Here is a 21,318-nt window from a genome sequence, read left to right as displayed (position 1 = left end):
TTAATGGAAACTTATTGTGTTATTTATTTTATTTATATTATATATTTTTGGTCACACTTTATATTAGGTGTCTTCAACCACTGTGTACTTAGTACTTAAAAAAGGTATAAAAACAGTTTAGTCCACATTTTGGGAAGAGACACAAACGCTTTATATGATAAGCAGATTGAATTTTGGCTTTTATTCACATATAAACATTCATCAGTGAACATAAACTCAACCATACTTGAGACAGACACAAAAACAAACCTCATTGGTTCTTGAGGAAGCTCAAACGTGTTACATAACTAGAGAATTAGCCTCATTGGTTCTTGTGGAAGTTCAAACGTGCTACATAACACAAGAGAATGAACCTCATTGGTTCTTGAGGAAGCTCAAACATGCTATGTAACACAAGAGAATGAACCTCATTGGTTCTTTTGGCAGTTCAAACGTGCTATATAACACAAGAGAATGAACCTCATTGGTTCTTGAGGAAGCTCAAACGTGCTGCACAATGCACGAGAATGAACCTCATTGATTCTTGCTAAAGCTCCAATCCGCTGAGTAACACGCAAGAATGAACCTCATTGGTTCTCGCCGTTGCTCAAACATGCTGTGTAACACACGAGTAGGAACCTCATTGGTTTTCACACGTCAAGAATGCATGCTTGAGCTTCCGTTAGTTTACCACAACTGTTGTGTGAGTTGTTGAATGTTTATATGCAAATAAAAGCCTAAATTAAGTCTCTTCAGCATATAAAGCAATCATGTCTCTGTAGAAAATTTGGACTAAACTGCCAGATTCATATCAATTATTAACCAAGTGTCAAATTGGTAGTCTGTCAAAGGTGTTAAAGACACTTAATAAAAAGTGGTACCATATTTTTTTTACTTTATTTATTTGTTGCATTTATTATGTATTTGGATGCAAAATCAACCCCATTTTTAACAAATACTATCTTAGGCACGTATAATGATCATATGAGATATAGTTTCTTTATAACCAGTCCTTAACATTGCCCTGATTATGTCTGTGCTGTAGGGTCCGCCAGGTCCAGGAGGTCCTCAGGGTGTAGTTGGAGCTCCAGGCCCTGCTGTGAGTACTTACAGCTGTTCTATTTAGCCATATGGGATGAAACTCAAATGTTTACCTCTCTTAACAATTTCTCTGAGTTTATAGAAGAATGGAGGTCACACCAGTATGTCATCTTTGTTACTCCAGTAATTTCACACATTACTACTAATACGTATTTAACCGAACTTAAGTATTTAAACGAAAAGTTTATTTTTATTCGGGGGGTGGTGTGGCCTAGTATTTAAGCTAGTTTTATTTTTTTTTTAAAAATCAAGGTTTGAATGTTCCAGGGTGATACCTTAACCTTGTAACTGTTTAAACCAATGTTTAGTCATAAATCATAAAAACACTTGTATATGATCAAATCATTGCAATGTTGTAACAACCTTATAGGGAGAGTGACAGTTATGTCAACTGGACAAAATATTCCATCACCATCCTGATTGTTTAATCCTGGCCCACACTGCTCCAGCAGAATTTTCCCTGTATTAAATACAGTATGGGTGGGTTGCACCAATAAGGATTAAATTAAGCACGTTTTAGGTCTGATCAAGGATTATTTAATCTGGGGTCGTATTCACAAAACATCTTAAGGCTAAAAGTAGCTCCTTCCTTGCCTATTTAGGAGAAACTCTTAAAAATAATGGCCGTGTAAGTCCTATTTTTAGGACTCCTAAATTTTCGCTTTAAGAGTATTTCACAAAGCATGTTAGCACTAAAACTAGCTCCTAAATCCATGATATGCTAGGAGTAGTCAAGAGGTCTACTAAGACCAAATCACTAAACAACCCTAATGGCTGTTGCTGCAATCCGCCCAAAGACACTATACAACATTGAGGCAATAGTGAAATAATGTCAGATTACCTGTGGAAGTTGTTTTTATTATTTCACACTTACAAATGATTGAATAAAGTAAAAGAATATAAGCGTATTTGATGTGCTGTCCGAAGCGATAGAGGGCTCTGAGCTCCGTAATTTAGCCCAAACCCAGAGTTCTCGCAGACCGCAGACCGGGAGTGAGGAACAGAGTGGTGGAGGGATGCAGAAAACTGTGGAGGTAACCAACGTTAGGCGAGTCGGCGCTCTGCGGTGTATATACCTCTTCTCACGCTAAAAAGATAGACAGTTTGAACATGCTCCTCACAAACTTTGTTTATAAAAGATAATTTTCGCTGACATGTTAGTCTGACAATTAGCTGAACATATATTAGTTTAATTAGTTTTTTAAAATATTTATTTGACTACAGCAACATTTTTATTTTAAAATCTTTATTTGAATATGGCAACATTATTATTTTAAACATTGTATTTGAATATAGCAACATGAAACCTTGTTCAACAAAATATTTCTATAATTAAATCGCATACAGAGATCTCTCTCCTATCAGCCAATCACTGTGGTCATAGTTAGCAAGCGTGATGACATCATCCATAGCAACAAGGTCAACCCCGCCCTTACTCTTATCTTAAGACTTCTCTCTATTCTTTAGTAAAAGTTGCTCTTAGCAGCTTTGTGAATAGGTTCTAAGAGAAAACTCTTAACTAAGAACTTTTACTGCCTTAAACTCTTAGTGCTAAGATCAAATGTTTTGTGAATACGGCCCAAGGGCTTTATTTTAAATTGTGTTGTGTTGCACCACTTAAATTTAAATCCCGATTAACAAATCGGGGACTGGAATTTAACCTGCGATTAAAACCTCCTTTTACGATACATTTTCGCTGCCATGATGGATTCTTTATTGACCAGCAGAAACTCTCTCTGACTTAAGTAGCTTTTGCCAATAAAGGAAACAAAGTTGTAAAATGTCAGCTGTCTTTATAAAGCACTACATATAGAGACTGTTACAGATCAAGCAGGCAATGAAACATTGCGGCAGCGAGTGCTGATTTCACAAGCATGGAAATACATTTATAGTATCAATTAATGGAGTATATTGTGAGAGTGTAACTTGGCGGAGTGACTATCTCTGCTCTTGACAGCGCCGCCCATTCTGTTTGATCTGCTTATTTTTAAGCACGGTTTAAAATTCGGTGCAACAGAATTATTAGATAAACCTTGATTTAATCTTGGTTTAAGAATAATCCTTGTAGGTGAAACAACTTGCCCTATAAGTTGCTTTGGATAAGTGTCTGTTAAATGACTAACTACTCACATTTGCTCAGTTTTGCCTCTGTCAGACAGCCTGCGGAGTTGATAAAGCAGCAGTGTGAGTAAGTAGTCAGGGCCAGGTGGCACACAGTTGAATGTTTAAAGTTTATGACTCAAGCTGAACACTCCCAGCTGGGCCTCTCCATTTCCTTGATACATTAGCTCTATAAAAGCTGATAATTACACTTATTCTGTGCAGTTATTGGAAACTATTCTGCTTTTCTACTGAATAGGATCTTACAAATTCGGAAACGCATGAGACGGTAAATCTATTAGATGACTTAATGATGTTAATGCTGCTAAAGATTTTAGTCACTTAAATATGAGCAATATTTGACTGAACAAGTATTCTTTCTATGAGTACGTTTTGGTTAGGATTGTCACTTGATTTAAAAGAAATCTAATCAAATGAGTTATTTTGTCACATGCAAACAAAATACAAAGTTCCGTCATGAAACAATAGATAGTGCAGGTTATTAGGTCCTTAATTCAACCTGCTTGTAAACACTTGATTCTCTATAAGGCACAGCTTATTGGTTTCTGCTGTTTAAGTAGCCAATAAGCTTACTTAAAGGGGTACTTCAGCGCTGGGAAGATGAATCTGTATTTAAACTGGGTCATCAATGCAGTAGAAATGTGAAATTATTTCTGAATTTGGTGCCTTCTAGACTGAGAAAAGACAGAAAATGTATTTTTGTCTCATGGGGATGAAAGACTACAATTCCCAGAATGCTTCACTGCCCTGTGAGGCCATTCCCAAAGCCACCAACTTGATTACTGTGACTGAGTTGGAGAAGACACTACAATTAAAAACTGAACGTGTCTGTTCAATATAATAAGTGAGTCACCGCGCGAGTATCACAGCACTGAGCACTAACTGCAGGATCAGATAAATGAGCTGATGAGCTCTCGTGAGGAGTGCTGAGGTAATCGCGACTACACTCGCGGCATACATTCACAACGCGAGTTCAGTCTGGCACGTTTCAGTTCATGCCTTTGCAAGCTTAACTTTTATAGAAATTAATTTGAGAAGTTAAAAGACTTACATTGCTCACCATAGCTCCGTTTACATGAGTGCCTGTAGCTGAGCTGAGCTGTGAGTGTGATCTCCATCTCCCATGCGCGAGTTCAAAACATGCGGAAATGGCTCCCTCTGCTGGCTGTAGTCTTTAGCCTTTGGCCAAACATTCCTCCTTTGTCAAATATCGTCAATTTGCATCATAGGAGGAATTTTTCCAGAAATAAAATGCATAAATCTCTTGTTTCAGGGGGATATGAGGGGGGAAAGCACAATCATTTGAATATACTCCAGGGTTTCTACTGATACAAAGCCATATGCTAATCGCTGAAGTAACCCTTTAACTGTATTATCCTTGAAGGTAATTCTTTATGTACAAATGACAAACATGACGCTTGTCATGTTTGATTCGATTAAAACGAACCCTGGTGCGCTTGCTCGGTTAGTGCGGTTCTTTTGGTAAATGGTAAATGGACTGCATTTATATAGCGCTTTTATCCAAAGCGCTTTACATTTTTGCCTCACATTCACCCATTCATACACCGACGGCGATGCCAGCCATGTAAGGCGCCATCCAGCTCGTCGGGAGCAGCTGGGGTTAGGTGTGTTGCTCATGGACACCTCGACACTTGGTCAAGTGGAACAGGGGATTGAACCACCAACCTTCTGGTTTGTAGACAATCTACATGAACCACTGAGCCACTGCCGGTTCTTTTGAACATATGTAAACGATGCCATCCGAACCCTGGTGCGCACCAAACAAGCGGGCCGAGACCACTAAAAAGATGGACCTCAGTCCGCTTCCAAACGAACTCTGGTGTGGTTCGATTGATATATGAATGCAACACGGACCAAAGACATGTAAACGGACCAAAAACAGGACGTAATGTTAAAAGATGCGACACTACAAGTCAACTGATTTGACGACGCAGAAAGATCGGTGTATCCGAAATGGCAAACGTGGAGCAACGAGGTGGTAAAGTGCCATCAATATTTGGTCTGATGAGCATGTTTCAAAAATGCTAGAAAAAACTCACAAAAAGCATACCTGGTTCTTCTCATCACAGACTAGCTGTCACTATTTTCTACGCACTTTTTTGTGTTGTGTTGTGGTCCAAGCAGCAAGAAATGTGATTGGCTGTTGTCACTTTGACGATCGCGTCAGCACCAAGCTTCAGCCATGCCCTCCGTGAAGTGTTAACGCCTACGTCTGAATGCGGCTTTAGTCGGTACAGACAATGGAACTGCCGTCTCTTTTGTAGCAGATCTTCATTTCTGCAAACAACGGAGGAATGTTTTGAACGTTTTATGAGCTCTCAGTTCTCAACTGGTAAAAATAAAACCATATGTACACACATAAAATGATCACGTTTAATACAGCACACTGTATTGTTTTGAATGTTCGGTAAGCAAGCTCCATTGCAAAATATACGTCATAAAAGCCGACCAATCATGTTGTGACCGTATCCCCATGCCTTTGGTTCGGTAACTTTAGGTTCGCTTTTAAAAATGCCAGTTTGAAGCGGACCAGGACTATGTTTTGTTTTTGTTTTTTGGTCCAGACAAAACTAACCAAACGAACTGAATTACAAGTGTGAACACACCCTAAAACTCCGACCTAAGGGAAGCAGTTGAAATACAGTACATAGTGGGTGGGCGACAACGGAAAGGACTAACGGGATTAAAGACAACATATTTGTACTTAGGACTATACTACTCAACTTACTCCTATTCTCTATATTAAGATTGCCATACTAACAAATAATGGAAAATTTAAGACAGATTCTATAAAACAAGTGTAAAACATTTCCATAAAATAAACATCCTTATTAAAAGTTCATAGTTTCCTCAGAAAATACATACTCTTTCCCTCTAATAATGTCAGCGTTTGCCTCAAATTTTATTTTATCATCGAGCTCGCTGCTCAATCTTCAAATACTCGGTTATCATTTACCTTAGCAGTGCAGCACTCTTTCAGAAATCCTCCACCTTCCCCAGCTCCACTTGTATAGATCTGCAATGAGTAATTCATGTACGTTATTGTAAAGCAGCAGCATGTCTTACTTACTCACAGCAGTGTGTTTTGTACATGCAATAAATGCACGTTCTTAAATAAGCGAGTTTTCAACTTTTATCTGCAAGATTTAGCCTTGAATCACATTCATTCTCTCTCTTAAACATGTATGGCAAGTATACAAAACGGCTTTACCTGTCAGTCAGTGCGGTTATCAAAACACAAATGCTGTATATAGTCAGATGCGCTACATGTTTCAGAGTGAAACGCACCAATGTGTTCATTTATACACAAGCAGCTCGCGATCCAATGTTTCTTAGAGCACCTCGTTTTGCTGTAAATGTCTTCAACATACAATTGAAAATGCAACACATGCCAACTATTTTCTCAGATTTGTAATGAGAATTGCTTATTAATCTATTATTAACAAATTCATATCTATTATTAATTACTCAAGGAAATTATGACAGCCGCAAATATTAGTGTTGCATATGAATTGTTCTGTAAAAGTATTTTTTATTTATTTATTTTAAGAAACACTTAAGGAGGGACGGTCTGGTTTCTCTTCTTCTTTATCCCTTCACTGATTGCATGCCTGTATATGATGTTGATTAATTAAGTGATTTTTTTTTTTTTTTTTTTTTATGTCCTGTAGGGTAAATCAATACTGCATTCCATCATAGTCTCCGAAACAAGCACACCATCTTATCCTGCAGTGACTTGCCATTCAGTCGTCTAACCTCACATCTCTTTAATAACTTGATCTTCATTCTTCATTTGTTTGAACTGTACCCCTTCCCCTTCCACTGACCCTGTAGAGAAATCAGCGTCAGAAATGAGGGCAGCACATTCTCACCCTTCATAATTCCTCTGGGCATTACTGAATGGCACATCTTTTCAAGCTTGACTTTTGATGTCTCTGGGGGTAGATTGCATTTTCATGGTTGTCTGCACCGTACAGTAGAGTATGAAAGACATTCTTGGGTCAGAAAGTTGTTTTTTTACAGAGTGTGTTGTACTGTACTTCTCCACCATCAAGGGTTTGTATCGGTTTCAGATGTTAACTGTCAGTGTGTTATAGTTTGTCTGACTGTTCTGTTTCTTATGAAGGGAAGCGACGGAGAGTCCGGACCCAGAGGTCAGCAGGGTATGTTTGGGCAGAAGGGAGATGAGGGTCCCCGTGGTTTCCCAGGTCTTCCTGGTCCCGTCGGACTGCAGGTACAGTTATCATCTTTACATTAATCTAAACACACCTATTATGGATCTGCTGCAATACACAAAGACTGTGAGGCAGGATAATTGAGCAAGGAGTGCAATAGCTATTTTTAAAATCTGGATTCAATTATGCTGCTCAAAACATGGCTGATTGATTCTGTCATTTTCAATTTACTTGACATTTTGAAGGTGAAGTACCATGAATTTGAAAAAATCTGCGACTTTTTATGTCACTAGCACCACCAACTGGAATAGCAAAAAAAAAAGAAAAAAAAAAGAAAACTTGTCTTCCTCTGCTTGGACAAACAGATAATTCCATTCCAATTTCATGTCATTGGTTGTTGCAAATATTGAAACACAGAAATGTATATTTCAAATTAATGCTGTTCTTTTAAACTTTCCGTTCATTAAAACATTATGAAAAAATCATGGTTTCCATAAAAATATTAGGCAGCACAATTGATTTCAACATAATAAATGTCCTTTGAGCAACAAATCAGCATATTAGAATGATTTCTGAAGATGAAAGTAATGATGCTGAATATTCAACTTTGGATCACATAAAATTACATTTTAAAACACAGTCACAGTAGTTAAAATGCAGCCTTAGTGAAAAAAATTCTAATAAAAATCCCACTGATCCCAAACTCTTGAACAGTAGTGTAGCTGTCTCCGTGTATATGGGACAAGGTATTATAACTTTGGAAAAAACACACACTTCACCTTTATGGGAATAATAAAGAAGTGAATTTCAAATAACAACAGAGCCTGCTACTCAACATAGCAATATTACAGAGTCACTCAGAGCAATTGACTAGTAATCAAAGGTAATAGGAAGAGTGATTCATCCCAACTGTGCTAATTGTTTGTGCTCTGCGTCTCCTTGTTAGTGCCTCACACTGATCCTCCGCCATAATGATTTTTGATCCGAAGAAATTAACCATCTTAATTTGTTTTCTCTCAAGTTTTTAAAAACTTGCTAATGGGGAGAGATTTGGCTTTATTAGAATGGAGACATTCCATTATCTTTTCAAAACTGACTGGAAATATAACCTATTAGTGTAGTTTTGGCATTTGGGAAAATTGGCTCCTTCAAAATGACTGTGAAATAACAATTCTGTCTTTTTATAGTAACATAAAATTTATCATAACAATAAGCAGTAAGATAAACGTTAGCTGGTACCAAAGAGCATGGCCAAATACAATGACCCAGAATAATCCTTCTAATTACAGATGTTGACTATTAACAATGAAGAGGCATCTGTTGGTATATTGTTGGGTGATATTAGTCTGAATAGCATTCAAACTTCGTTAGTCAAGCAAAATTATATTGTAAAATGAACTGTTTGCCAAGATTTTCCTTTTTTTGTGTTTCATATTTCAAAGTGACACAGAGTGTGACACATTCACAGACACACACACATGCAAATGCAAAAACTGCCATGAGGTTCCTTCTACTGCTAATTACCAAATATTGTTATTTGATTAATAGTGTTTACCCAATGGCTCAAAGCTATAAATGTATATTATTCATATTCAGCACTGTGAGACTGATTGTTATTCTAAATTATCATGTTGTTCATTGGGGAAGAGGAAACATATCCACGCATCCTCTCGTTACTGAACCTTTTAGCATTTTTTGAAAATTGTAATAAGTGAACTCTAACTGGTTATATAACCTGGAATTTTGTCAGATTAATATGTAAAACATGTTTTCTTCTAGGGTTTGCCAGGACCACCCGGTGAGAAAGGAGAGAATGGAGACGTTGGCCCAATGGTAAGTTTGTAGTTGTCAAACTTACCATTTTTAAGTCTATAAAATATATAGAATCTGCCAGAGTTTAATGTTTCAATCTATTTGACAAACTGCTGTTTCTCTTACAGGGTCCCCCTGGTCCTCCCGGTCCCAGAGGTCCTCAAGGTTCTAGTGGCGCAGATGTGAGTTTAACTGTTATATATTTGTATAGAAACTCTGAAGGGAATCAAAGGCTATGCATTCACACTGTACATTTTTTATATTGACAACTCCATTTACCTACTGGTAAATGTCTTGAATCTTGAGTCTTGAAATATCCCATTCAAACAGCTTCTTGCTGTAGCATCTCAAATACTGTCAGTATGAACCTGAGCCAAGCCTGAATTCCCTTACCAGAAACCAATATCAAAAATGGTGACCTCTATAAAACTGAAAAGTCTTATCACTTTTGATACAATATGAGTCAAGTCGAGTTTACCCATCAAATCTTCATAAACAGACAGCAGCTTTTAAATCTGGATGAGCATTTAAGTTGTGTGTAGAGCAGTGATCTAAAAACTTTAGATGACACTTAACTCATATCTCCATTCCTATAAGTTACCAGTAGCGAAACACAGCGAAAACTGCAACACATGTTAAGCAGTGCACAGCGGCTCTCTCACACTGTATGACATGACAGACTAGTTGTCCAGTCCAGTTCCGTTCACAGAGTGGGTTTTCTGAGAATGTGAATGAGTCCTGAAAATGTACTGGTGTGGTTATAGAATGGGGTTTTCACTCTTGTTACTAAACTGAACTGTGAGTAACTGTATTAAGGACTCAAATACAGGATTGACAGCAATATTCTTCTGCTGTGTGAATGTGAAAAGTGTGATTTGAATCAGCTATGTTGTTATTTGTTTAACAGGGTGCTCCTGGCCCCCCTGGAGGTATTGGTGCAATGGGTGGAAATGGGGAAAAGGTGGGGTTTTCTTGAATAAATCTCTTCAAAATATGAATATGCATACATATTCTTGTAGTTATGATTATGAATGTACACAGATGTCACAACACGTAACGTTGACCAGGTTAAACCGAACTTATTTCCCTTTATCTATTCCCCTCAGGGTGAGACCGGTGAGGCAGGTAATCCAGGACCACCAGGAGAGTCTGGTCCAGGAGTAAGTATATGTTTGTGTTTGATTGATGTTGATGAGCATGATTTTATGGAGGTTTGCCAGATCTGATCTGACCTGCATGTAATTGAGGCTAATCTATTGACATTCAGGGAACATACTGTAACTACACAAATCCTTCTGTTTTCAAAACTGAACACATAAAGCAAATGATCTTTATGGTATAATTTGCACTGGCAAGATAAGGATGTTGCACTCCTTTGCAATGAATTCATTTTACTCTGCTTTAGAACAGACATATTTCCTCCAGCTAGTATATGCTGTGGTGAACATTACTTGCATTCCAGATGGTTGGATCATCATCATTCTTTTTTACCCAGGGACATTATTTTGTCTGCAGCCTGATGCACCGACCTGTTTATGTGATATCGGCATCTTAAATGCTGATTTTTGTCTGTTATTATCTATCTTACTATTACTTTCCGTTTGGAACAAGAGTTTAAGGCAGCATTCAAAGTTCGTTTTGACAACCTTTCCTTTCGGAAAAGCTTTTCCGTTTCCTTTTTACATTTATTATTTTTATACTTGATTGATATGAATTTCAGTTTGGTTTAATTCTAATTTACCTTTGATTTTTGTTGGCTAATTCAGTTAAAATTCAGAAATTCAGTTCATACAATTCTGAATGGTGAAACTATCCAGAATGACCTTGTAACCACTAAGCAATAAGTTACCTTACAAGCTTTGCTGCCATTTCGACATACAGAATCGAGCCAAAAGTGCAGAACTAAGCCACCTGACGCTCAAAAATGGCCCGACATTGACCAACCGCCAGCTTGATGTGTTTTAACTTGGGTTTTAACTTTATAGCCAAGAAAAACTATACAGTTGATCTTCCTGTTCATTGCATTGAAAACAGCATAGCGCCAGCGTTGGAATACATCGTTTTTTTTAGCATAATTGTCATAGATGGGTGAAAGCAGGATGTTGATAGTTGTGTTCTTTCTTAGGGACCCAAAGGTGAGCTTGGAGAGAAAGGAGAAGCCGGCCCACCAGGAGCTGCAGGACCCGCCGGTGCAAGAGGACCCCCCGGAGATGACGGCCCCAAAGGAAACCCAGTAAGTCTCTCTATGACATCCTAAAAGACACCCTTCATCTGTTAAACTGAAATAATACTGTATGATGATGACTGTATGATGATTTTTTTTTTTTTAATTTAGGGTCCTATTGGCTTCCCTGGAGATCCAGGTCCCCCTGGTGAGCCTGGAGTTGGTGTAAGTTCAATTTGGAGGCATTCACGTACAAGGGTTTATTCAGCTTAAATAGATTTCATTATCAATTAATTGGCTATTTACACTGTGCACGAATGACCTATGATTGCCATATCTCTTTGTGGTTGTAAAATAATTAAATTTCTGTGAGAAATGCATTTAAAAATGTTGGAAGTAACAGAACGTGGGAAAAAATATGTGGAAGTTTTACAAAGCACTGATTTATATATGCTGCTCAAAACGCTCACATATTTTGGTGTGTCCAAGCTTCCACTCACGCACATTAATATTTTAAACCATTTTGTTTCATAGTGTTTAGCATATAGGCTTTGTTGTGCATTGTGGGATATCATTAAAAATAAATAATCAACAGATCGTCAGTATAGTCATTAGTTACAGGCTCAATTTTCAGGCTATATGCAAATGTTCGCAGAAAAAACTATTTATGTGTACAAACAATATGACACTTGATGGAAAAATTAGGGCAATGTTGTGATGTAATGTCCTGTTTTACATAGGGCCTGGATGGTCTTCCCGGAGACAAGGGAGATGATGGAGAGGCTGGTCAGCCTGTGAGTGATGCTCGACTCTCGATTCAAACATAATAAAACTTGCTAATTAATGTATTGAATTTTTACACCACAGGGTCCATCTGGTCCATCTGGTGAAGCTGGTCCTCCAGGACCCCCTGGAAAGCGAGTGAGTACCTCACCAGGCATTTTGTTCATTTGGTTCAGCGTTGGGGAAGCTACTTTAAAATTGTAGTTTTCAAGCAACAAGCTACTCAGAATTTAAAGTAGTTTGCTACATTAGAAGCTACAATAAGTACTTTCAAGCTACTTAGAGGGACAATATTTTATTTACAGTTATTAGGTTACAAGTAACTTTGTATATTTAAAGTAATGTAAATGTAGTATGCATTTGCTTAACATTTTTTTTTAAATGCATAACCAGACCATTGTAAACTGTATAGGATATTTCTCTCATATCCTCATTATGGAGAAGATGAAAAAACAACATTTCTCACATACCCAAAAGAAGAGAAAAGCAAAATCCTTGCACATGCTCAATATCTAAAATGAGAAAAATAGGTTATGTATCTAGTGGTGATGTATTTTTTTATATGTTGTATTGGGTACAACTATTGTCTTGTGTTGTGCGATTAGTTAACATACCAAATATTTTGTTTTATATTGTACCATAAATCAGGGTACAATATGTTATGGACTAATGATGGTTCTGAAAGAAAATGTGCAGGGGCCCTAATGTTGCTATCGTAATTAAAAGCAACTTTACGTGTTTTAAAACGTGCTGCCTGTGGTACATAGTGTACATTTAGACACAAAACTTGGTGTCTTTACCTGCAGTATGATATTCACATGTAGTGTTGATCTGAAAGATCTTCTTCACCACTTGTAAACCATAGCATATATTCCAGTATTGTAGGTAAATTATTAAACTTAAACCAGCCTTATTTTTATTCTACAAAATGTAATCAGGCTGAATTACTCAAATTCTCCATACTGAATCTCAAGCCAATTTGGACCATTTTTTTTACCATTTGATGAATTCGTTGAAAGAACAACTCAAAACAGTGAATCATAGAGGTATAGTGTTTAATGGCGCTACAGTGCTACTTGGTTGAAAAAAATGGGTTGTTACTGAAACGACACTATTTAAATGTTTGATGCTACTGTCAAGTTACTGAAAAAAAATGTTTTAAACTCATAGCATTATTACTTGTAGTTAACTACTCCCAACACGAAATTGGTTATATTGTTATTACAACTCAGACGTAGGGCCTATTTTAACAATCTGAGCGCATGGCCAAAAGGGTTGTACCTAGTCTCTTAATGAGTCAAGGCACCCTTTAAATAGCACATCAAATACTGCACTGTTGACTTTAGAGCAGGTTTTTGTTGGTCAATGGCACAGTTGTTTTCAGTTGCCTCAAAATAGCAACAAGCCAACAATGTGCCTGAACACACCTCATTTGCAGACTAGCACAACCATTGGTGAACACATGGTCGCGCGATTGCATCTGCTTTTTAGACAACGAAGTGAAAATGATAACTGCATCATGCTGAAACTAGCAACAAGCACTTGCATTGCAAAACATTTGAACAGACTGTAAGTGTCAAATTGACTAATCTTTTGACTTGGGCAACTAGAGCAAACCCCCCACAACACCTTAGCAACCACATAGATATGTACTAAAACACTCAAAACAATGGGGTTTGCATGGGCAAGCACCACTGTTCATTAAGAAAATGTAAGAATGTAACTTTTATTAAGAAAAAGTAAGAATGTACCGTTTGTATTACACCTTTGTTTTTCCTTTTGTAATCTGCTGAAACACATTTTTTAAATAGGTTTATGAGCTTCTCTTGTAAATTCATGCTAAGAAGCCTATATTTTATGTGGCACATTTATTTTTAACAGATCTGAACTACACAAACAATAAATCTTTAAAAGCGGAGCACAGTCAGGATTTTACTGGGTCTTCCCTCGGTAAATTGTTCCCAAGTGACTAAAGAGTGCACACTGTGCCTGGGAAACGTCATTCCTGTGAAATCTCAGCATAGCATAAAACCCGTGTGGGGGAAAAACTGGTCTCCTCACATCAGCTTGCATTGCTCAGGAACAGTTGGGCTTAGGCTGACATTTAGACAGTTCTATTATAGAATGTTGACCAAAGTGGTTTGAATGACAGCACTGTGATGGCAATGTGATAGCCGAAAGGAAATGGAATTGTCATTGTCAGCTCTGGTGCCATCCTCAAGATTTGGCTTAGAAAAGATTACATTTTAACTCTAAAATGTATAGTCTTCTATGATCTGATGTATTTACCACAGTGAACTTACAGTTTCCAGTTTCTTGTGACTTGTTTTCTAAAGTGAGCTTTATTGTTCCATAAAAGTATCAGCAGAGCTGTGAGCTAATAGCAATAAAAGTACATTTTGGGGATTTCCATTTTCACCCATCTTGCTTACAACTTAAATAGGTCAGCGAAGGAAGCTGGTTCATTTGGTAGATCTCTGCCTTCTCTGACCCTTACTGATCATGGATTTTTAGGCAGTTGCACTTTGCTAGCTTGATATCATCATACTCAGATTCTAGTCAGAATATTAGTCTGATACTGCTCAATTGTCTGTGATGGGGTGAAAATGCCTCTGCACTCAATTGGATAGACCTACAACCAATCAGAGCAACGGAGTAAGTGACGTATGTTAAGCGATGCATAGTTGTCAACAGAACTCAACTGCAAGAACATTGGAAGAAATATTAGAAGATGATGAGTGTAAACGATCTTTGATGGTGTTGTAAAAATATTTAAAGGATACCTGGAGTACTTACCAACACGACCATCATTTTTGAAAGAAATTGTCAAGTTAAATGCATTTACGAGTGCAAGTTCTCCATTTAGTAAACTAATTCAACCCAATCGCTATTTGGTGACGTGATTTGGTTCATCATCTGTCCATCATCGTAAAAGCCCGCCCTGACAATTTGATTGATCCAAACAGCTCTGGTTTGAGCATAGCTGCTCCACAACGGATCAAGTGTAGACCGAACTTCCCGACCTCAAATGTTAAGGGCAGGGCTACGTTCGGCTGGCATCCAGTCTAGCGCTGCACTGAATTTATGCATACACTGAGAAACCAATCATTAAGTCTTTCACCAGCTGATCACCTATTTATCTGAATAATCATGTTAATAGTGTTCACAAATGTTCACATTAGTGAACACATTAGTGTTCACATTAATTCTTTCCTTGCCAGCGTTTAAAAAAAAAAAAAAAAATGTTTACAAAAATGTAATAGCCCATAGAATATTTTGTTTAATGAATATCTGAGCATGCAATATATCAAAATAAAGAGCTGACCCTCTTCTTAAAAAGAAAAAAAAAGTAAAAAACTTTTATAAACTTTTAACGTTTATAAACTAAACTTTTATTTTAGCTTCATGCATTCCTTTTTTCAACACTTGAATAAGTTTCATAAAAAAAGTTACAATTTAAACAAAAAGCTGAGAAAATCACATTTTATGAAAGACTGCATCCCGATCAGATTCAGAACAGTGATCAAACACAGATGGAGTAGGTCGACTTCATGAACACCCCTAATGCTTGCACAGTCCTGTAGCTCGTCTTGCGTCCACATTTAATTCAGTAACATTAGATCATTTTGATTCATAAGCTGTTTAATGATGACGATCACATTATTTTACATATACATATGATTACTTGCAATCTTTCTTTTACTGCGTCATCCTCGCGTGTTTTAGTCAGGAGATTTTGTACTCATTCAGAAGATGCGTAATAGCGCCCCCTAGCATCTGACAGTGAAAACACGGAAACAGAAAATTCAGTTTTTGGCTGGGAAGCGTTTTTCTCACAAATAAAAATGGCCGTTAACTTTTGCTAACATATTCACTCAAAAATGTATTGTCTTAAATGGTATTTGGTCTTGTGTTCAGGTAAAAATATATAAACATTTTAAAAAAAAATCAATTTGCTTGAATAAATACTGTGTACGAAAAGAAACGTAGTTTCTCAAATGTTGTTACTTTGTTTGCTAATGGGTAGCGCAATAGCTAAGCTCAATCTCATAGATGTCTTAATGGCATTTATGTTTATATAGCACATTTCATACACTATGGTAATTCAAAGTGCTTTACATAGAATTAATTAAAATATAATTACATATAATTAAAATAATCATAAAATAATCACAACATATGCAAGAAATAAAAATATAATCCATAAGAAACTACCTAATCTCTAAATTTAGGGCTCCCCTGTCTGAATGGAGTAGTCAGAGAGCTTCGGTTATAAAGTTTCCAGAGCATGCTTTTATGAGATATCAGTGAACAATGGATTCTAAAAATGTAGCTTCTATATGTCATGGGGAAGAAACGGAGGGAAAAAGAAAGTACACTGTCTTGTTGTGCAGCAACTTTTTATTGTTGATAGCTCTGTATAGATATCTGCTGTGGAAGGTTTTGTTTTGAGTTGTGTGTTTCTGTCTTCAAGGGTCCTGCTGGCCCAGCTGGTACAGAAGGCAGGCAAGGAGAGAAGGGTGCAAAGGTAAGACTAATTCCATTATTTAAAATAACACCCGAACAACCAAACAACATGATTGTCATTTGTAATGCAGCGTAAATCGTTCGTCCTCCTGAATGTTTGATTTGTTATCTGCCCATGCTTTTGTCTGTTGAATCCAATCTCACGACACTGACTGGTCCTGACTTTTAAAATCCTCATTGAAAGATCTGAGCACAAGAAAGCCTAATTGGATGCCAGAACAAATTAAGCTTATAATACAGGTTCAGTCACAGGAAGTGACAGGAAATCTATGTTTGTCTTCTAAAAGCTTTAGTTCTTCAAAATGATTTGCTGATCCAGTGTTATTATTAATTTTATCACATTTGCATGGATATCACAGGTGCTCTTTAAGAAAAAGAAACAATTGCATTGATATGTGTTAAATGACTAAAAACATTAGATATATAGAATGTCCTTAAAAGATATTTCCTCACCTTATAATTTTTTTATTTAATATAATGCAATTATTTATCACTTAAGTAAGTAGCCACCGAGTCAGCCCTATTCATGCCATGTTTTTTTTTTTCTGTATTGATAAGTACATTATCCCTTTTCATCACACAGGGTGAGGCCGGTGGTGAGGGTCCAGCGGGCAAAACTGGGCCTGTTGGCCCCCAGGGGCCTCCTGGAAAGTCTGGAGCTGAGGGCTTACGTGGCATCCCTGGGCCTGTGGTATGCATTTGGAAACTGATATCTCATATAGTCCAAATTGTCTGCATAATTATATTAGAGCAGTACGCAAGAATCTCTTAATTTTTATCATTAAGCTTTTCAAGTTGAATCACTCTCCTTGTCTATTCAGTAGGTTTGAGTATGTGTGCCATGCATTCATTTTTGCAATGCTTGGGTGTGTATTAATGAGCTGATGGATTCTGTCTGCTCTTTCAGGGTGAGCAGGGACTTCCTGGAGCATCTGGCCAGGACGGTCCTCCTGGACCAATGGTAAGAAGAGACAATGAGACACCATTATGTTGTTTACTCAGTCTAAAGGTTTAAAAGTATTTAGGCAAAATAATAATAATTTTATATATATATATATATATATATATATATATATATATATATATATATATATATATATATATATATATATATATATATATATATATATATATAAAAGTATCATTCATAAGTCTATGACAAATGTATGTGTCTTGACAAATTCTAGGGTCCTCCTGGTCTTCCTGGCTTGAAAGGTGACCCTGGTACTAAGGGTGAGAAGGTATGTTTTAAATAAATAATATTTTTGAATGTAGTATTTATTTAATACAAAAGATATCTATTTGTTATTAATAATAATAATGAAAGCAAGAAGGAATGTTTCTTGGGCATCAAATCATTTGAATGATTTTTGAAGGATCATGTGACAAGACTTGAGTAATGATGAGTTTATTTCACCTTTCATATTTATACATGTAATTGTAATGCCGTAATTATGCAATGTAATGCACCTTATAATGCATTGTATGGTCTTGTGAATAATTGTAACCACGGTTATAATACATTATAATACTTATCTATTTCCATGATCTGCGATTTTCGCTGTCCTCGCGTGAGCGCTATCGTATACAAATGTTGGGGGCGTACATATTAATGATCCCCAGCGATTGCGTCACAGATGGCGTTATGTTGAGAATCGCCAGTTTTTCCGTGGTGTTTTTCACAAACAAGATTTACATATGAAGGAGGAAATAATGGTGTTTGAGACTCACTTTATGTGATGTCCATGTACTTAACTCTCGTTATTCAACTATGCCATGGTTTATTCAATGTTTCATTCTAGGACACCTTTAAACTTACCCACACCTGTCCCTAACTTTACCCGTATCCACCTCAATATCAGCAAAAATGTAATGCAATACAATATGAACACTTTTTTATGTAAGTACATGTTAGTTAAGGCCATCTAATATAAAGTGGGACCAAAGATATAATGTATTATAATGTACATTATAAATACTTTATTATGCATTATAAATAAGGGCTTTAAGTAAAATGTTACAAATCTTACCGACCCCAAACTTTTGGATAGTAATTCATATATTTACATTGGTGCCATAAACATCGCCAAAGAGTTTCTGCAGTTTTTAAAATGTTTCCTTTGCAAAATATATCCATGTATATTTACAATAATGCTGAGCCCTGTTGAAAGTTTATGAGAGCAGCTGGCCTTACTGGCATCCCTATTTCACATAACGACAAGGAATAAACAAGCTCTTAGTGCTGTAGATTAAATACAGTGTCAGACAATGATTAAACTGTTACTCTGCCTGCGATACATAATCAATGCGGTATAACTCTGTAAATCTATTTTATGAGCGGAGACGTGCTGAGATGCCAGAGTGTTTTCGGTATTAATATTGTGGAGAGGCAAGTACAGTAGCTATAGCTGTAAATATCAGGTGTTGAATAGAAACTAAAGCACTTGAGTAGCCTTAAATTGTGCCTTAAATATGATTTGTATTGCACACACTGACTGCGGTAACAAAACAATGCTTTATTTTTAACATGATAAAATACATAGTTTGATATTTCAGTATTTTATTGTTTTTTTATGCTATTGTTCCACTGAACATTTCAGTCTATTACTCTCAGTTTCAGCTCAACAGAAGACAACCGTGTCGTTATTCAGCTCAAGTCAGTTCAATTGTTAATGATGTTGCAAAATTCGTCATTTATGAAACAAAGTCGATTCAGCTATAAAGCAGCTCTGAAGAAGAGCTGTAATGTCATCATCTAGTTCAGTTCAGTTTTGTTCTCATACAATAGTGTCAGTCAGTGCAGTCAAATCGATAATCGATACTCCATCAGGTGACAGAAACAGGGGAAAAAACCTTGGGAGAAACCAGCTTCGGTCTGGGAGCCAGTTCTTCTCTGCCAAATAATTCTGGGTTAAATACCGCTTGCACTCAATCAAAAGCTGGAATCTGCGGAATCACAAAAAAATGTTGTCTGTATGTTTACTTAAAAAGCATCTGCAAAATATACAGTAGGCTTATGTGTGTTTTCCTCTAGTTTACACTGCTGTCAAAACCTGTGGCTTGGTATTAAAGTTTCCTTTTACTCTTCCAGGGTCATCCAGGTCTGATTGGTCTGATCGGTCCTCCTGGTGAGTCAGGAGAGAAGGGTGACCGAGGACTGCAAGGACCCCAGGGGCTTGGTGGAGGCAAGGGTGATGCAGTGAGTGCTTTTTCAATACACCCGAGTTAGTTTAGGGTCAGAGTTGTGCTTTGGTCTGCTCCTCATAAATGCTGTTTTTTAAGAATACACACTTAGAAGTGTTTTCTACATTTTTACAATGATTTATGTTCATTAAAAATATGTATTGATTCTGCCCTAAAAAATAGGAATTGCTTTATTGATTTCAGGGTCCCGTTGGTCCTTCTGGTCCACTCGGTCCTCCAGGTCCTCCTGGTATTCCTGTAAGCTGTTTTTTTTTTTTCATTATTATTTTACTTTAGCACTAAGATTGACCATATTTGTATGCATATCATTTTTTGATTAAGACCCATTTTCTGGTCAAACCTCGATTCCACAGCTATTATGAATATATCCTCAATGCATGCTATCACCAAGCTGTTCTTTTTTTGTAAACCTGAAGTTGTTTGCCAACTCTTGCCATTTATACCACTGCATTGGAGTTATTTTGGGTAGTAGTATTTTTATGAATTCTTTCATGAACTCTTTTTAGATGTTATAAATGTTTTTACATTCATTAAAAGAAACATGTTGCACATGATTAAAACAGACATACAGTATGCCAGCTGTCTTGTTTGATTTCAAGAATCTTGATCTAGTTTTAGCAATAAGGTTAATGTATTTTTGCAGTGTGCATGTAAACATGGTACATGTTTTCTTTTGTAAATTTAACATGTGCTAAATTGATTTCTTTGTTGTCTCTATCTTCAGGGCACTCAAGGACAGAAGGGCTCCAAAGGATCAACTGTAAGTGCTGAGCCTCTCTATTACACACGGTTAATGAGGTTGTTCATATATTTTCCAGTTATAATCCATGTTTCTGTTTCCCAAGGGTTCAGCTGGCCAGAAGGGAGATCCTGGCTTGATTGGACCACCAGGTCCTCCGGTAAGAAAAGTATTGTATTGCATAAATTGTATTGAGAGCTGTGCTGAAAACCTAATTGACATGCTTAGGTCTCCAGTGGGACCCTAGAGAACTGTCAGTGATTTGTTTTTGATTATCTTTCACTAGGGCCCAGCTGGTGACATCATCCAGCCCCTCCCCATCCAGACAAGTAAAAAAGCGCGGAGGTCACCCGACATGCAGGATGATGAAGCAGCGGGAATGATGGATTATGGTATGGAGGGAATGGAGGATGTGTTTGGATCCCTCAACAACCTCAAGCAGGACATTGAACGCATGAAGTTCCCACTGGGAACGGAGGATAACCCCGCCAGAACCTGCAAAGACCTGCAGCTCAGCCAACCAGACTTCCCTGATGGTGAGAGAAAGTTATGCGGTTACTTTAGCAAAGATAAGGCAGAGAATTATCCCTTTTTTGATTGTATGACATGCACAAGAGACAGTTAAGTCTGTCTGAAGCAAACTAGGCTTAAATAGGCTTAATACTTAAAGATAAAACAGATAAAGAGGAATA

General features: G+C 37.1%; 1 protein-coding gene across 1 annotated transcript in view; it reads left to right on the top strand.

Moving 5' to 3' along the window:
* col11a1b (collagen, type XI, alpha 1b) overlaps positions 1 to 21,318 on the top strand; it is a 97,816-nt gene that overhangs the window by 72,161 nt on the left and 4,337 nt on the right. The window contains exons 45-63 of the mRNA XM_067453969.1: positions 1,025 to 1,078; positions 7,349 to 7,456; positions 9,177 to 9,230; positions 9,338 to 9,391; positions 10,117 to 10,170; positions 10,316 to 10,369; positions 11,335 to 11,442; positions 11,545 to 11,598; positions 12,114 to 12,167; positions 12,241 to 12,294; positions 16,631 to 16,684; positions 17,267 to 17,374; positions 17,591 to 17,644; positions 17,871 to 17,924; positions 19,775 to 19,882; positions 20,071 to 20,124; positions 20,612 to 20,647; positions 20,733 to 20,786; positions 20,913 to 21,162. Coding sequence (XP_067310070.1) covers positions 1,025 to 1,078; positions 7,349 to 7,456; positions 9,177 to 9,230; positions 9,338 to 9,391; positions 10,117 to 10,170; positions 10,316 to 10,369; positions 11,335 to 11,442; positions 11,545 to 11,598; positions 12,114 to 12,167; positions 12,241 to 12,294; positions 16,631 to 16,684; positions 17,267 to 17,374; positions 17,591 to 17,644; positions 17,871 to 17,924; positions 19,775 to 19,882; positions 20,071 to 20,124; positions 20,612 to 20,647; positions 20,733 to 20,786; positions 20,913 to 21,162 — 1,420 coding nt within the window. The remainder of the gene's footprint in view (positions 1 to 1,024; positions 1,079 to 7,348; positions 7,457 to 9,176; positions 9,231 to 9,337; positions 9,392 to 10,116; positions 10,171 to 10,315; positions 10,370 to 11,334; positions 11,443 to 11,544; positions 11,599 to 12,113; positions 12,168 to 12,240; positions 12,295 to 16,630; positions 16,685 to 17,266; positions 17,375 to 17,590; positions 17,645 to 17,870; positions 17,925 to 19,774; positions 19,883 to 20,070; positions 20,125 to 20,611; positions 20,648 to 20,732; positions 20,787 to 20,912; positions 21,163 to 21,318) is intronic.

Source organism: Pseudorasbora parva, chromosome 9 (genome assembly GCF_024679245.1).
Source record: "Pseudorasbora parva isolate DD20220531a chromosome 9, ASM2467924v1, whole genome shotgun sequence".
NCBI lineage: Eukaryota > Metazoa > Chordata > Actinopteri > Cypriniformes > Gobionidae > Pseudorasbora > Pseudorasbora parva.
Note: the sequence above shows the minus strand (reverse complement) of the source record. Positions and strands in the feature narration are given on the sequence as shown.